This window comes from Talpa occidentalis, unplaced genomic scaffold, assembly GCF_014898055.3.
Source record: "Talpa occidentalis isolate TD23 unplaced genomic scaffold, MPIMG_talOcc4v2.1 talOcc4.11, whole genome shotgun sequence".
Classification (NCBI taxonomy): domain Eukaryota; kingdom Metazoa; phylum Chordata; class Mammalia; order Eulipotyphla; family Talpidae; genus Talpa; species Talpa occidentalis.
In genome coordinates this window covers 75,441,550-75,459,700 of record NW_023601104.1, presented here as the reverse complement: position 1 = coordinate 75,459,700, position 18,151 = coordinate 75,441,550, and the positions used below count along the sequence as shown (strand labels likewise).

The following is an 18,151-nucleotide window of genomic DNA, read 5'->3' as shown; positions in this document are numbered from 1 at the left end:
TATTTTACTTTGGGAAGGGTGTATTGTCTAATTTTATTTTCTAAGTGGTGTTTAGCACATTGAAGGCATTCAATGAACATTTTATATCCATGGCACCATCTCTGATAAAGCAGTCTTGGCTATATGACTACATACCCAATGAAATGAACAATAACTCTTTTTAAACAGTTTCTTACACCACTCACTAGAGGTTATTTATGTGGAAACCTAAAATTAAAAATAAGTAAAAACAGCTGGCTCATGATGATTTTGTCAGGAAAATTTCAAATATACAAAATCCAGATGGTTGGCATGGAATAGTACAGAAAATATCACTGAGTAAATATCAAATGAATAATCCTGGCCATTGAGAATTTCTGTCCACTTTCACTGCACAAAGGTTAGAAGAATGAAGAATCAAGCATGCAAAACATGAACCAAATGTCTGGAAAGATGGAATATGATTTAAAATTTTAACAACAAAGAGTCTTCTGTCTTTAGCTTCTGAATTATTTCAATTATTATATAGCTTGGGAACTCGCTTCAAAGTGTGTGAAAATACTGCCTTTAAAAAATGAATTAGAGCGCCTCCCCAGTGGCGCAGTGGTTGAGCGCTGGGTTGCGAAGCTGCCCGCAGCCTCTGCGGCGCCGTTCGATCCCCGACTGCTCCCCGGCCACTAGAGGAGGGTCCCACATGGCAGGCAGACCTCTCCTGCCGTCCGCTGCTCCCCTCAGCAGTGTACTTAGGTCCTTCTGCCCTCTCTGCTCTCTGCTCTGGCTCTGGTGAATTCTCTCACCCTCCCGCGCTTGTGACTGTACCCAGTACTTGTATAAATAAATAAATCTATCTTAAAAAAAAAATGCAGGAAAAAAAAATGAATTAGAGGGTCCTGTCTCGCTGGTGGCTCAAAGGGTAAGACACAGCACTATGAAACTATCCACAGCCACTGCAGTACGAGTTTGATCCTTAGCCAGGGAGCTACCCACATGGCGCAGAAGACCTCGCCTGTCTTGTACTCTACTCCCCTCAGCAGTGTATTTTGATACATCTGCCTGTTTTGCTCCCTACTCTGTCTCTGTTGAATCCTCTCACCCACAGCATCTCTGGCTTGCACCCCAGCTCTTATATGCATAAATAAATCTTTAAAAAAATGAATTAGAAATCTGAAAAAAAAAAAAAAAAAAAAAAAGAGAAGACTCACATTACTAAAAACAGAAATTAAAGAGTTGGTATTATTACCAACTTTACAGAAATAAAAGGGAATACTTTGAACATGCCAATTAATTATATAACCTTGATGAATAAATAAAAACATGCCAACTGCTAAAACTGAACTAAGGAGAAATAGAAAATTTGAATAGAAGTATAACAAGTAGGGCCTCCCTGGTGGCACAGGGGTTAAGCACTGCACTATGAAGCAATCCGCAGACTCTGCAGCCCGAGTTCAATCCCTGGCTGATCAGAGAGCAACCCACATGGTGCAGCAGACCTCTCCTGATTCGCCAGCTGCTCCCCTCAGCAGTGCGTTTCAGTCAATCTGCCTGTTCTGTTCCCCACTCTGTCTCTGGTGGATCCTCTCACCTCCCTCATCTCTGGCCTGTGCCCCAGCTCTTGTATGCATAAATAAATAAATCTCTTAAAAAAAAAAAAGTATAACAAGTAAAGAACTTGAATCTGAAATAAAATCTTCCCATAAAGAAAATTCCAGTGAGATGACTCCCCTAGTGGTCTTCTACCAAAACTGTGGGGATAAATTAACATTAATCTTTCACACACTTCCAAAAAATATTGGAGGATGGACTTCCCAACTCATTCCATGAGGCCAGCATTACCCCGACATGAAAATCAGACAAAGGAATCACAAGAAAGCTAAAGATGAACATCCCTATGAATATAATAACAAAAATCTTCACAAAATACTAGCAAAGTGAATCCAGTAACATATAAAAGGTACTGAACACCATGGTGAAGTAGGCTTTATCTCATGAACTTAAGACTGGCTTAAGATTTGAAAAACAGTGTACATAGCATACCATATTATTTTTTTAAAGATTTATTCATGCACACAAGAACCGGGATACAGGCCATAGGCGCGGGACGGTGAGAAGATTCACCAGAGATAGAGCAGGGAACAGAACAGGCAGACTGACAAAATACACTGCTGAGGGGAGCAGCAGGTGAGACAGGAGAGGTCTACTGCACCATGTGGGTTTCTCCCCAGCCAGCCGGGATCGAACCCACGCTGCAGAGGCTCTGGGCAGCTTCACAGTGCAGCGCTCACCTACCTACACCACCAGGGAGGCCCAGCAAACCTTATTTTTTTGTATTGTTTATATTTATTAGCCATTTCAATATAGCATATCATATCATAGAATTAATGACAAAAACCATATGATAATTTCAAAAGACAAAGAAAAAAGCATTTGATAAGATTCAATAAACTTTCAAGGTAAAAACATTCTACAACCAGGGCCTCCCCAGTGGCGCAGCGGTTGAGCGCTGGGTTGCGAAGCTGCCCGCGGCCTCTGCGGTGCCGGTTCGATCCCCGGCTGCTCCCCGGCCACTGGAGGAGGGTCCCGCATGGCGCGCAGACCTCTCCTGCCGCCCGCTGCTCCCCTCAGCAGTGTCCTTCGGTCCCTCTGCCTGCTCTGCTCCCCGCTCTGGCTCTGGTGAATTCTCTCACCCTCCCGCGCTTCTGACTGTACCCAGTGCATGTATAAACAAAACAAACAAACAAACAAATAAATAAATAAATAAAACATGCCTCTATTTAAAAAAAAAAAAAACATTCTACAACCAGAAATAAAAAGGAATTTCTGCAGCTTGTTAAAGGGAACTGCATAAAACCCACTGCTAACATAATATTCAATGGTGACTAAAAGACTAAAATCTTTCCCTGTAATATCAGAAACAAGACATGGTGTCTGCTCTTATTACTTCTATTCAACATTGCACTGGAGGTTCTAGCCAAGGCAATTAGTTAAGGAAAGGAAATAAGACATGCAGATTAAAAGGAAGAAGTAAAACTATTTCTATTAGCATATGATGTAATTTTGAATATATAAAATTTAAGAAATTCACAAAAACAATTAGAGATAATAAATGGTTTCAGCAAGTTTGAAGGATACAAAGTCAATGCACAAAGAATTTATTATATTTCTATATACTGGCAGTTCAATGGAGGAAAGAAAAGTCTTTTTAAAACATAGCGCTGGGATGACTAAATGTCCAAATGTAAAAGAATAAAGTTGGACTCCTACCTCTCACTACATTCAAGAATTAATTCAAATTGGATCATAGACCTAAATATAAAAGTTAAAACTATAAAACTCTTAGACTAAAGATAGGAGTAAATTTTGTGACCTTGGATTAGGCAGTGTTTCTTATGTACGACATGGAATGTATAAGTAACAAACAAAAAATAGACAATTGGACCACAACAAAACTAAACTTTTATGTTTCAAATGATAAAATCAAGAAAATGAAAAGACAAGAGTGGGAAAAGTATTTGCAAATCAAATCTAATAAGGGACTTGTGTCTAGAATATGTAAAAAAACTCTTACAACTCAGCAATAAAAACAATTAAAAATGAGCAAAAGATGGGAATAGACATTTCTCCAAAGATAAGATGTACAAATGACCAACAAACACATGAAAAGATATTCAACATCAAGAGCCATGAGGGAATTTCAAACCAAAATCATAATGAGAAGCCTCTTCACCCACTGGTATGCATATAATAAAAAGGATGGACAGTAGCAAGGATTGATGAGGACATGGGGACATGGGGGAAATGGGCATAGTCATGATGTGGTTGAAGTGGCCTTGTCCTATAGATCTTGTTACTGGGGTCTGTATTGAAAAATATAACTGCTGTGCCTCCCTGGTGGCACAAGGGGTTAAGCCCTGCACTATGAAGCAATCCGCAGCCTCTGCAGCATGAGTTGGATCCCCAGCCAGCCAGGGAGAAACCCACATGGCGAGGCAGACCTCTCCTGTATCACCCGCTGCTCCCCTCAGCAGTGTACTTCGGGTCCATCTGCCTGTTCTGTTCCCCACTCTGTCTCTGGTGAATCCTCTCACCCCCTGCATCTCTGGCCATACCCCAGCTCTTGTGTGCATAAATAAATAAATCTTTAAAAAAAGAAAAACAAAAAAAAAATATAACTGCTTTCCCCAAAATTAATATTGACTGTTATTTATTTGAAATTATCAAATTTAAAGCTTAAATGACATTACAGTTAAATTACACATATACTTGAGACATTGATCTTTGTCAAGATCTCTTATCATGAGTAAGTTTACCTTAAAATTGAAAATATTCTTAAACAAAAACTTTTCTGAGCATGTTAGTATCCTTATGTGTAATTGTTAATATACTAACATTTAGTAAATATTTGAAAAGGTGTTTAGTATTTTCTTATGCTAAAAAAAATCATTTTCTAATGTCTGAGCATTTCCTAAGTATCTAGTCAGTTTTTAAAGATTCTTCACTCTTTCTTTTTTTTTTTTTTTTTTATTTATTTTTATTTTTTTTTTTTTTTTATTTTTTTTAATAGAGGCATGTTTATTTATTTATTTGTTTGTTTGTTCTGTTTACACATGCACTGGGTACAGTCAGAAGCGCGGGAGGGTGAGAGAATTCACCAGAGCCAGAGCGGGAGCAGAGCAGGCAGAAGGACCGAAGTACACTGCTGAGGGGAGCAGCGGGCGGCAGGGGAGGTCTGCGCGCCATGTGGGACCCTCCTCCGGTGGCCGGGGAGCAGCCGGGGATCGAACTGGCGCCGCAGAGGCCGCGGGCAGCTTCGCAACCCAGCTTCGCAACCCAGCGCTCAACCGCTGCGCCACCGGGGAGGCCCTCTTCACTCTTTCTTCATTGATAGCTGGGCCAAACAAAATAAAATTCAAAGAATAATGAATTCCTGGGAATTCTACCTTTGATCAGTATTTAACCCATAGTGAAACAATTAAATAAGGATTTCCAAGTTATGCTATTTCCAATCTCAGTTTTTTCAGAATGAATGTTAAAAGCATCTGAAGGCTGCCTAAGTATGAACGTTAATGTACAGAAGTCTGTAGATCTCAGTAAGAAAATTAAGAATTTTTTATTTTTCCCCTCTTTCTCCACATATTCTGTGTAGAGGAGATTACTCAGGAGTCAAATTTCATTTGTTATTCTTACACAGTATAGCCAAATCAGAAAGACCAAGCTCATGTGGTCACTGAAGTTGATTAAATGTTGTTATATAATTATGTATAATGATACTAATTTGTGATTAATGACACAAGGGACTATATTAAGTTCTTAATAAAAGCAAATAGATATCAGGGGGCTTTATCTTCTAAAGTTGAATTATATTATAGGTAGGGTTGCCAAATTTAATAAATACGGATTTAAAAATATAGGATACCCAATTCAATTTGAATTTCAGATACACTACATATAATAAGTATATCCCAAATATTACATGGGATATACTTAAGCTAAAAATAATTCCCTGTTTATCTGAAACTCATATCAAACTGGCTATCCTGGATTTTATCTGCCAATCCTAATTAAGGGTAAAAGGGAGGATTTTATGTACTCACCTTACAAAAAGCTACCCAGAATCAGAGTAAGATATAAACAGGCTTAGTGGTACCACATTTTTGTCTGGTTGATCAATGAACAGTTAAGGAAGTTTCCAGCAAAGTCCTAGAATTGGACTGGCATGTGACCAGATCCTAGTTTATTTTTAGGGTGAGGTAAATGGGACAGCTCATTCTAGGATTAGGGGAAAGCGAGTCACATTTAAAGTTGTAGGAAAAAAGATATGTGCTTAAGAGGAGAAAAGAGGGTGGGTCACATATGTGACAAGGCCACTTGCACCACATCATGACTGTGCCCATCTCCCCCATCCCAGGCAAATAAGGTGTTTAGAAGGGATGTCCTATTAATTGGAAGGAACCAGAGACTCCCTTTTTTGAATGTGTGGACTAAGTCAAGCAAAGGAATAGTGAGACAAGCAATTGGACTGGAAATTGTCGCCCTTGGAATGAAATACAGATACCTTAAACTCAGTGCATTAAAAAAAAATAAAGTTATTACCTTTCACTTCAAATTCCTCCATACTTCCTAAGTTCATTCTTGTATTCAACAAATATTTGAATGGCCACTCACTGCCAGCACTGGCTGGCCCTGGACATATACGCACAAGCAGGACAGACATGCTCTCTGAGAGCTTACAGTACAGTGGGGGGGGTGGGGGGCTGGGACGGGACACTATGATATAATCATGAAGCTAAATGTTTACTTATGCATTATGATATTGCTATGAAAAAAAGCTGTTGGGTGCTAAAAATCAATAGGTTGGCATGCTACTGTGATCTTTACAAGGCTAGTATAATGAACAAACCCTCTGAAGCATCCTGAGAATAAAACTTTTTAAAAGGAAACTCCATACATTTTCCTTTTAGGGAAACAGTATTCTATTAAAACCATCATTTCTGGAATTGGTGGATTCTGTTTAATTCAGCAAAATTTGTTACAACCTTGACTTTTAAATTAGACTCACTTGGTTATTTGTTCCTAGTGTGATTAATCTTTTCAAGATTTTGCTCGATGCATGTGACTGTCCTCCATGTTCATGCAGCTGTGCCATCTCTGGTGCAGAGGGTGAAATTCGGCTAAATTGAAAGGGCAAAACCGACATACCTGGCTATTCCAATGGCTTATTACAGTTGAATGGCAAAGGAAAAATACACTACTTCTAGGAAAAATACACTACAAGGGGACTTTTTATTGTTATCCGATAGCATTCCAAAGCATTTAACACCCAGTCTCTTCACTGGGGTCAATGAAGGCTCCCACCAAAGTGAAGTGCAGCTACTGCTGGCCTTGGCACGCAGCTGCTGGTTAACAGCTGTACTGCCTCTTGAGCTTCACACTCAAGAACTGGACGAGGAGCTCAGTGCACCAATTAAATAACATATATTGCGATTTTCAAATAATGCTTCTTGTGTCTTGCAAACGTACCTGGAACTAATGGACAGAAGTACTTTCTGCTTCTCAGAGCTTTCTTAACTCGATTTTGGCAATTTTCTCACTGAAGAATCGCTTTCTCCCATATACCACTCCATTATCTACCAGTGAAACAATTTCGCTTTTTCCACTGAAGGACTAGAGGAAGGGCGAGAGAACTGAATTTTGGAGGGGGAGGGGTAGCGCCAGCAACTTCTGGGGGGCTGAGGAGGGGGAAGGTCGGGTACACTGACAAAATCCCCACGCAGTCTCCCCGCACTGAGCAGCCTTCACTCCCACATCCCTTCGCATAGGTGCTCAAGGATGCGGCGAACGCAGGACGACCCCCCACCTCCTCATCACCTCAGGCCGCGTTTCCCGGTCTGAGGAGAGTTGGGGTGGGGGGGGGTGTGGGAGACCCGAACCCGCGCGGGCGCAGGGCGGGGTGAGGAGGGCGAGCCCGCAGCCTCGCCGCCACTTTGATTGTTACGCGCCTTCAACTTCCCAGAGTGCGGCGCCCGGGGGCTGCCGCGGGCTCTCGGGCCGGCGCGACCGGGGTCCCGAGCGCCCGGTAGCTGCGGCGGGAAAGCCGAGGCGCCGCCCGCGGGCCCCCGGCCGGCCGCCCGGAGGGGGAGGGGCAGCGCCGCCCGCGGGCGCGGGGCTCGGGGCCGGCGGAAGGGCCGCGCGGCGCGGAAGCGCGGCCGCAGCTGAGGATCAGCTGCTGGAGGAGGCGGAGAAGGGGAGGGAGGAGCCGGGGGGGGGGGAGGGAGGCGGCCGTCAGGAAGCCGCGAACGCCGCCGAGCGTCTGCACACCTCGCTCTGTCTGCCATGGCTGGTTAAAGAACCGTCCGGATCGCCGCGCGGGGGGAGGGCCGGGTGGGGGAGCGCGGCGGCCGCGCGTGAGGCCGAGGGAGGGGCGGCGGCGCGAACGGCGACGGCGGCGGTTCCAGCATGAAGAGGAGAGCTGGCCTGGGGGGCAGCATGAGGTCAGTGGTGGGCTTCTTGTCCCAGCGGGGCTTGCATGGGGACCCCCTGCTCACTCAGGACTTTCAGAGGAGACGCCTGCGGGGCTGCAGAAACCTCTACAAGAAGGACCTCCTCGGCCACTTCGGCTGTGTCAATGCCATTGAATTCTCCAACAATGGAGGCCAGTGGCTGGTCTCAGGTAAATCAACCTCCTTCCCCTCCCCGCGCCCCCCGCCCCTCCTCGCGGCCCTCGCCCCCCCTCGTCCCTCCGTCCCCACCCTCCCTCCTCCACCCCCCTTCTGCGGCGGGCAGAGTGGGTGTCAAATGAAAGCCCCGGCGGCGGGGGGAGGGCGGCGGGCGGGCGAGGAGGGAGAGGATGTCTTCTGTAAAAAAGGCCTAAAATGGTTGACAGGTCCGTAATTCGCTTTATCCCGAGTGGAAAGTGCTGGCTCCTGAGGACGGCCCGGAAAGTGTGGCTTGGGCAGGGGGGCGAGGTTACCGCCCGGCAAAGTTTGACGGGAAACTCTTCCTCCGCGCACTTTAAAAGGGTGCGGGGGGCACTTGGGGGATGTGGAGGGGGAGGAGGCCGAGTGCGCCGCCGGCCCGGGCAACTCTCGCCCCCGGGGCCGGCGTCCCGGCCGAGGGGCCTCGGGGCCGAGGCGGTGACAGGGCCGGACGCCGGAGGGTCGGGGCGGCGACCCGTGCCGGCGGGGGCGGTGAGGGGGAGCCGGCGGGCGGGCGGGCGGAGGGCGGTCGCCCGCTGCGCGCCCTGAGGGCCCAGCTCCGTCCCCGCGGAGCCGCGGGGGCCTCTTCCGCGTCCTGTTGTTATTATGGACTCGCGAGTGCCGGGGCTGAGGGGACTGAGGGGCGCGGGTGTGAACTTGAATGCGCAACTTGCGAGGCAGGGGGCGGGCGGGCGACCCCGGGAGGCGCGTTGGCAGGAGCCCCGAGCCCGCACCGCCCTTCCCCGCGGCTGCCGTCGCAGGTGGTCTGGGCGCCTCCTCCCTCCCGCCTAGCTGGGCTCGGTTGCCCCCGGGTACCCCCTCCGGTGTGGGGGAAAGGGACGAAATCGAGGCCGGGGCTCCGGCCGGGCTGTGTAGGCCTCGCTCTCCCGGGGCTCCTAGCGACAGGCCGCTGAATCGATAGCCTATTGCTCCCGGGGAGGCCGGGCCGGGCGGGCCGCGGCGACAGCTGCCCCCGGGGAGGCGCGCCTGCTGCCGTTGGGGGCGCTCGTCCCGGGGGTCGCGGGACCGAGGCTGGGCGAGCGGGGATGGGTGTACGCTAGGAGCTGGTCCCCAAAACTGAGGGGCTGAGGGGTGGAGGGCGAAGACCCGTGATCTGGCGTTTCCAGCCCGTCTCCTGCCCTGCCGGGTCCCGTTGCCTGCACTGGGAGGGAGGAAGGGGCATTCCAGGGCTGGACGTGGCGCTTCGCTGCACCGAGGCCGGTCCCCGAACAGTTTTCTATTTTACGTCAATGGGCAACTCGCCAGAAACTTCTGGGATCGCGGCAAAGCATCCGTCTTCTTCGCGAGAAGCGGTCGGAAGTGACCGGGCAAGCCTGTCCAATTTGGGATTAGCAGAGATGAGATGTGTGCGATCATTTCACGATAAACCGACTGGGGTTTCTTCGGAACGGACTTGACTTTGCCACCCCGGATCATTTTCTCTTTGATAGGTAGATTTTGGCCCTTCATCATTCCCTGAAGAAACCTGATATTTTACCTCAAGGCATACCTCAAACAAAAGCTGCCTTCCCCCACGCCAACCAGAATTCCAAGGGCAAAAATGGGGGATGATCATCTCTTAAAGCACTCACAGCCCACCTCGGCACCCCCCCCTCCCGCCCCCTTTTCTTCTTCAGTATTCATAATATTCCTGTCCCCTTCCCAGACTGATGTATTCCAACAGAGATGTTTCCAGACACAAGTAAACTCACCCTCGTGGGTGAGGAAATTTGGTGGGGTATTCTTTAACACACCGAACTAATACTGTTTATTAAATCGGAAGTACAGTCATATATTGCCCGATTTACTATACTATTAATAAATAACAGATTTATTAAGGTAGTCACGCACCACACAATTCACTCATTTAAATTTAACACTTTTTTTTTTAGCATTAAAAAGTTCTCTCCATCATCACCAGTTACCGTTGTGCAGGATCTTCCCTGTTTCTCAAATGAACTCCATTATCTCTGGTCTTGCCCAGTTTATTTCCATTAGTTTAAATCTGCTCTGTAGAAGAGGAGGGTTCTTTCCAGAGGACAGTATCTGGCAAACCTGTGGTCCTGGGAATTAATTTTCTTCCTTTCCTAGTTGTAAGAAAAGTAGGATGTGAGCTTAGTTGCACATCTCCAGCAGTGCTTTCTTGAGCCTAGCCTTCTTTGCCGCTTACTCCTCCCCCTTCCCTTACACTTCCTCCTGCTCAGTTTTTCCTGTTTCCTTTTTTTCTACTCCCGTCCTTGTTCCTTCCTTCTGCTTTTTCACTCGCCCCTCTCCTTTTAGCCCTGGTAGACTTAGTTTATTTGTTCCCTGAACTACGAGTTTAGTTTAAAATCCCTTTTTACTGGTCACCTTCCATTATGAGTATAATTTATGCTAACTTAAAAGTTCCTCCTGTTTGCTTCAGATAAGGAAGCCCGCCCCCACCCCATTGGGAATCATAAATACACTTTAGCTTGTTAAAGCTAATTAAATTTTGTTCTGGGAAGTCCTTCGCAAATTTAAAACTAAAGTGTGTGATTACATTTTCTTTTTTTCTGTCACTGTCTTCTTTGAGCAGTTAATACATGAGGAGAGGGGTACATAGTATTTTGAAGCTAACCTGTTTCCAACTTTTCACAGTAATGGGTGTGATGGTAATAACGTTACTTTTTTTTAAAAATTTTGACACTGAAATACATTTTATTAATAGAGTGCTGATATGGTATGCCAATTTAAATACAAAAAATAATTTTTAAACTTGACAATCACAGATTTGACAATAAGATTACTATTATACATATTGTTGGGACTGGTTAAAACCCTCAGGAAGCAGTGATTAAAAGGATAGTTTTTTTTCATAGTTTGTTCACGGTTTTCACTTTTTAATTGTTTGGGCAAGCTCACATTTCTTGTAAGTGACACATAGGATTTGTATAATTAACTAAGACCTTGAGCAAACACAATAGTTAAGTGATTCCTGTGGCCTTAATAAATGCTATTTGTTAAAGATGCCATGGATTTTTTTTTATGCTAACAGCTAGCGGCTTTTCCAGAGCTAATCCCAGCAGATATTAAGATAAAATCAGGAAGAAGAAAAGGTGCTCTGCTGAGAAGTGAGTGACAGCAACAAGTGGGAGAAGGATTTTTTTGTTATTTTAAAATATTAAAATACTGTAACCTAAAAAGTATTTTTCTTTATCACTGATCAGAAAAAGGGCATTGGTGTGATATCATGTAAGGCAGTGTGGTATAGCAGACACATGGTTAAAATCACTGCTGCGTGGTTTAATGTGTAGCCCTTAGTCAAGTTGCTCCTGTTCAGTCTGTTTCCTGATGTATGCAAGAGGAATACCAGTACCTACCTGAAGGGCTGTTGTGAGGATGCCATTAGGCAAAGTATAGGTTGGGGAAAAAACTCAGAAAATGCTGAGTTTGTTTTCTTTCCATTTTGTAGTTATTACATTAATAGCTGATACTTGTTCTTACAGCATTGCTACTGGACCCTGTGCAAATGGGACAGAGATGATAGTTTTGTAACTTTCTGTTGTGGAATGAGGAGGCACAATCTGGTTATGGAAAGGGCCTGGAATTTGGTTTCACATGATTTGAGTTGGAGGCTCTATCAGTCATAAATTGTATGAATTTAGGTAAATCCTTTTGTTAGGGGGAAAAGGATGTCCCAAAGCTATTTCCATATAGGCTTTGTGGACTCCACCCCCACCCCAGGTCAAAGCCAAAGACACTGGGAACTCCAAATCCCATCACCACCAAAGGGAAGGTGGCTGGGACCTGAGGGTGGGGTTAAACAGCCAGGTGGATAGAAAAGGCGGACACGTGGGCTTTGGGGGACCCCATTTTGGGCTCTCCACCAGCTCGCAGCTTCCGGCCAGCTCTGAGAGGGACTTTGGGTTTCCAGGTCGTCGGATCGGGTAGGACGCATTAAAGACTTTATTTCCCTATTTTCTCCCTGAGTTGTACATTTTCCTTATTTCCTTTCCTCTTGTAAATAAACCTTTTATTAACCTTTTTGTGTGTGTCTGTAGTAGGTATTCATAAGTCCCTTTAAAGCGCGCGGGTGAGGACCCACAGCCAGGAACCCGTTTAATATCGGGGTTGCTCTATAACACTTTCATTCCTCATCTGTAAAATGGGTAACAATGCCCTCACTACCTAATACCTGTCTTATTCAATGAAATGTTATGTGTGAAGGTACTTCGTAAACTATACGGGTTTGAGTAAACATTACTTTTTATGAAGATCAGCTTATGCTTCATGATGACAGTCTTTTAGAATATTTATGTGTTGTAGTCCTTTGAGGGTTGAGTGATACTGTATGTTGAAAGATAGCATCAAGGAGATTATGCGAGCACACATATTTAGGGGAAATCCTGGATTTACCTTTTATGTCTTTGATTGTCTAGTAGGTTAAATTACCTCCTCTTATGCTTCTCCTTTTCCCTAGAATGGATTCCTTAAAGTCTTTTCTTCTTTGGGAAGAAGATGAACATCTTATTGGGATCTGATTGGAAGACCAATCAGAATGTAGCTCTTTGTAAGTCTAACTTGGGTTGTAACTCTACCTTCTAATATCTTGTAAATGGTTTGTGCAGTAAACAAACATATTCAGCACTTTGGTGATGAAAGTTGCTGGCATATTGTTTCCTCTGAATGGATATTAAAGGCGTTGGAACCTGTAGAGCTAGCAGATTAGTGGCTCATAAATATGAAGTTTTGAGTTACAGTGAAAGATTATGATCTCTCTTTTAATGCTTATGACTAAATGTAGGAAAATCATCTTGAGAAATTTTTCAAATAATACCAACTATATGGTTTCAAAGTGTTAAGTAGGAGTTGTGAATGGGGAGAGGTATTTAATTACTTGCTCATTCATATAACTATTTCTCTTTCCATTGGTGATTATAATATATATATAACATATATAGGCTTTTTTTTTTTTTTTTTTTTTTTTTATAGAGGCATGCTTTATTTATTTGTTTGCTGGTTTGTTTGTTTGTTTTGTTTATACATGCACTGGGTACAGTCAGAAGCGCGGGAGGGTGAGAGAATTCACCAGAGCCAGAGCGGGGAGCAGAGCAGGCAGAAGGACCGAAGTACACTGCTGAGGGGAGCAGCGGGCGGCAGGAGAGGTCTGCGCGCCATGTGGGACCCGCCTCTGGTGGCCGGGGAGCAGCCGGGGATCGAACCGGCGCCGCAGAGGCCGCGCGCAGCTTCGCAACCCAGCGCTCAACCGCTGCGCCACCGGGGAGGCCCTAACATATATAGGCTTTTAACAGCTTATTTTACACATATATGGAGAGTACATATATTATTATATATATTACATATTTTATATATATATAGAGAGAGAGAGAAGAGAGAGAGAGAGAAAGATTAAGAGCATGAATCTAGTCAGACTGCCTGGGGGTGAATACAAACTCAACTATTTGCTAACTTTGACAAATCACTTATCTTCTTTGTTTCCTCATTCATGTAATAAGGACAATAATACCTCACATGGTTGTGGTGAGGCTTGAATGAAATAATAGGTGTAAAATTCTTAGCACCAGGGCCTTGCTTGTTGGCTCTGGTTGCAACTGCTGCTTTAATTCTTGTTATTGTTTTTGTTTCACTTCAGCCTCATTAAAAGCATTTAGGAGATTGACACCTTCAACATCAAACATTCATTACACTTGATACATACAGTAGTATATTGGGAAAAGGTGAGAAAGTTCTCAATGAGATGAACTGTTAAAAATGCTTTTTGAATAAGTGTGATTCCACTCATACTGCCTTTTATTGTAAAACATTTTTTGCCTGAAATAATAGCTATGATAATAACTATATGCTTAATTTGAACCCATTAATTACCAATCATTTTTCTATTGCCAAATCACTATTTGTATTACATTTGATGGAACCTTTTTTTTTTTGTAAACTTATCTAAGAGCATATTACTTACAGGTGAAGTGTTTGACTTTAGCCAGAAAATACTTGAAATGACTTTATTGAAACGTCCCATCAATGAATTTCTTGGTCCAGCTATTTATCAGGAGAAATACGGCCAGTGGTACAGCAGATGCCAGACTTTGAAAAACTTTGATTGCGCATGTATTTGACAAGGTGATGAAGGAATCAATTTCTGGATTTTCTGAGCTTTCTAATTAGTGATAATCCGTTGCTATGAAGGTGTTTAATTTTATTCTTTGGTCCAGTTATTAGTCCAACAAATAGTTATTCGGTGCATATTATTTATGACAGCAGAAACTGTAAGAACAAAGATAATGAATCAGATATAAATCATGCTCTTAAAAAGCTTACAGATGAGTGTTTACTTATCTGTAACATTATCTCATCCTTTTTTTAAAAAAAAAAAGATTTATTTATTTATGCATACAAGAGCTGGGGCACAGGCCAGAGATGTGGGGGGTGAGAGGATCCACCAGAGACAGAGCAGGAAACAGAACAGGCAGATTGACTGAAATACACTGCTGAGGGGAGCAGCGGTCGAGACAGGAGAGGTCTGCCTCGCCATGTGGGTTTTCTCCCGGGCCGGGCAGGGAGGGATGGAACTCGTGCTGCAGTGGCTGCGGATTGCTTCACAGCGCGGTGCTTAACCCCTTGTGCCACCAGGGAGGCCCACAATTTTAACTTTTTCCTCTGCTTATGATACTTTGATACTCGATATTCCTTTGTTTTGCAGTACTTAATACAGCAAGAATCCTCTTGCCTTTGAGCTTTGGTAGGAAAGAAAGCTCATAGAGATGGCCTTGTAGCACATTGCTATGATAATTATAAAGATCATATCATAAGGATAAAATAACATAGACATTTTACCCATTTACTCAGTTAATGAATTGTTACCTATCAAAGCTTTCCAAATTTAGAAGTATGCCTGGGTGTGTCACTTCTGCTTTAAAACAATCTAGTGAGGTTTAATTGATGACTGTCAGTCTCATTAAGCATTGTTAGCATGTCAAAGAATAGTCCTGTGTTCACTGATGTTCAAAGGATATTCACTGACTTCTCTTATGCCAATGCAGTTTTGATTACAAAGAGTTCCTAAGAAGAGCAGTGGCCCTCAGTTATGTATCCTGGCCACTACATTGAAAGGTGTTAGCCCAGGTACAAATGTGTGATCACGTACTGATTAGTGATAGATTTAATAGTAAAGTAGAGTCAGTCATTTAGGTTGGGGACTTTATTGACCAGTAAAATTTAAGACACAGATAGATGCTGCTTTTCTGAATTCCAGGTTTAGGAAGTTTTATTTATTTGCTCATGGATCCAGCAGGGCACACAGCATGCTTATAACAGCACTTTCATAGCTAATAGTGCTTCATTTACATTTTTTTCTTTTTCATGATTTCAAGAAGAATTGATTTTAGATAACTTAGGATGGAATTTAAACCTTTTAAGGCAAAATAAACTAAAATCTTAATTTAAATGATTATATAGGTTAAAAAGGGATCAATTTTAAATTCAATTTTTGGTACCTTTTTATATTAAAAAAAGCGTCATAATTAAAAACTATTAACCTGTTAGGATTAACCCTTGGGATATTGTGAGATTATGAAATTGCCTTTCTCTTCTACTCAATTCTGTCCTTTAAAAATTTATTAATTTATAAGGACTAGGTTATTGTAGTCATAGTGTAAGGTGCTGTTTAGGTGATCTTTGAATGATATTTAAAATTTAATAGTAACATTTATTTTTAGACATTTTGGGAACATTAACTAACGTATAAAATATTTTAAATGTATTTCTTGCTTAAGGTGATAATACATTTTTAAAAGTCAATTTTATTTTTAAAAGTCAATTTTAAACAAAGAAAACTGGTGAATATTTTATATGGATATGGCAAAAACAAAAGGTGGGCAGTCTTTCATGAGCTTAAATCCATATCTTTATTTTACGTACAAGGTATTGGAGATACAGAGAGGTGAATTGTCCAGAGTGGCTCCATTAGTCCTTGGCAGTCAGGACTCTGGGCTCATTACTCCCAGGCGACTTCTAAATCGCCTCTTTATGTTTTCCTTTCCCTTTTCTTATAGGGACAGGTCACCTTTTCTGGCTCTCTTTTAATGAATTGTTAGCAGTTTCCTTGCACATGTATAACTCTAGTTTCTTCTCTTAGATAATCAATTGTATTTGTGTTTTGCTGTAAATAAAATTAACTTGTATCACACAGATATCTTGTGCTTATTTATGCATTAAAAATATTTAATGAGAACACACTAAGTGTATTTAATTTTATTAACTATATAATAATCATTTTAAAACACATATTTAGCATGTGCCAGGCCCTTCCCTAAACACTTTATAAGTCTTATTTTCCACTTGGAAAATAGCCGGTGTTATGTATAGTCTAAAAATATAAGGGAATTTGGAAGTTTTATATTAATTATCATAACTAAGTGCAAAGGAATCAAAAAAGACATTGATAAATGCTGAAGGTTCATAATGCAGATAACAGGTAGGGCATTAGTGGAGAAAATAGATATTAGAATTAATTGTTTCTGGTTAAAATGAAGTGAAATATAATTCTAGAGAGGAAAGTAGATTTTTATTACTTGGGTCTTTGTAGAGAATTTGGTTCCAATAGCTGCTTCCTAAGTTTTTCTTCTTTTCAGCTTTAACACTTATTGCCAGTGCCAACATAATATAAGCTTTCTGAAACTTGTTTCTCATCTCACATGCCCTGCTGATCCTTCAAAATCTGTATTGCTCCCTAGCATTTACAAAATTAGGAAGGCTTCTCCTAGAATTCAATTGAGACAGTCCTGTTTATAAAAAGTAGTGCTTATTAATGAAAATAGATAATATATGAGTAAGTCATTTATCCAGCACATTTATATGCATGATCACATTTAATACTTAAAAGAAACTTTCCTAAGGTAGTGATTATACTATAATCCTTATTTTACATATGAGGAAGCTGAGGCTTAGAGAAATTGAAGCTTGTGAAAGCTGTGGTGGAGCTGCGCTGTCCAACCTGGGTTTGTGTGAATGTGAGACATGCTCATAAATGCTTTGAAATTTTTAGAATGTTACATTTAGAAGGATCTGACTTTTCCCCTATATATACTCATCTCTTGCACTTTCACTCTTGATACTTTGCTAATTGCTTTTCTTCCTTTATGTATAAGCAGAGAAAGGGGACTAGGGTTGAGGGGACGGATGGAGCTGTGGACTTGGAGTCAGTAAGCATAGTTGTGGTCACAGCTTTCGTACTCACCCCTTAACGATCTCTGTTGCTAGAAATCACTTCACCTGGGTTTGGGTCTTGGCAGTCATTTAATGTCTCCTTTCTTATACTTTGTGTTTTTTTTTTCTGGTTTGTTTCCATAGTTTACATGACAAACTTCACCCTGGATTGAAATCACTTTAGTCTAATTAGCAACAGATGTACTCTGGTTACCAAATTGATACCTCTTCTGTATTAGCCCAACTGAATATATGTATTTACTGAGTCTGCAATTTGAGTTTGATATTTGCTGAAAGCATGCTGATTGAATGCATTTGGCTGAGTAGCAACAGAAACCCGTATCTTCGTAATTATGAATGGGGAGAAAAGGTCTATGCCTTGGACATACATGGACAACATTCTTCAGAATAAAGTTCTTTTTTAAATTTTTTTTTTTCAATTTTTGCATAGAAGAACTGGGGTGTAGACCAGAGGTACAGGGAGGGGGAAGGAAGAGAGGATTCACCAGAGACAGAGTGCGGAGCAGAATAGGTGGATTTACTGAAATACACTACTAAGGGGAGCAGTGGGTGAGACAGGATAGGGCTGCTGCTCCAGGGGGATTAGCTCCCTGGCTGGGGATCAAACTCAGATGGTAGCTCTGGACTTAACCCCTGGATCACCAGGAAGACCCCACAATAAAGAACATTTTGGATAAAGGTTTAAGCAATGTAACATGGGATTATTTCCCCGAATAGCAGTGGTAAATGATTTGGAAGCACTTTTTCACTGACACAGTATCATAAAGGAAGATAAG

The 18,151-nt window shown here is 42.6% G+C and overlaps 2 protein-coding genes across 9 annotated transcripts in view; one reads left to right on the top strand and one right to left on the bottom strand.

The window, feature by feature from the left end:
- The window catches only part of EXD2 (exonuclease 3'-5' domain containing 2), a 63,478-nt gene extending 56,073 nt beyond the window's left edge, over positions 1-7,405 (bottom strand). For 4 of the 5 annotated variants that reach the window (XM_037503565.2, XM_037503562.2, XM_037503564.2 and 1 more), the window contains exons 1-2: positions 6,997-7,405; positions 6,536-6,647 (exon numbers count right to left, since the gene is read on the bottom strand). The gene's annotated coding sequence lies outside the window, so the exon portion shown is untranslated. The remainder of the gene's footprint in view (positions 1-6,535; positions 6,648-6,996) is intronic. The other variant, XM_037503563.2, reaches the window with a different exon arrangement.
- A 384-nt stretch (positions 7,406-7,789) lies between these two features.
- Positions 7,790-18,151, top strand: part of DCAF5 (DDB1 and CUL4 associated factor 5) — a 100,355-nt gene continuing 89,993 nt past the window's right edge. The window contains exon 1 of one of the 4 annotated variants that reach the window (XM_037503557.2): positions 7,790-8,146. In XM_037503557.2, the coding sequence (XP_037359454.1) occupies positions 7,933-8,146 (214 nt within the window). In that variant the 5' untranslated portion in view covers positions 7,790-7,932. Of the gene's footprint in view, positions 8,147-12,592; positions 12,703-18,151 lie in introns of those variants that run through there. The other 3 variants (XM_037503558.2, XM_037503559.2, XM_037503561.2) reach the window with 3 other exon arrangements.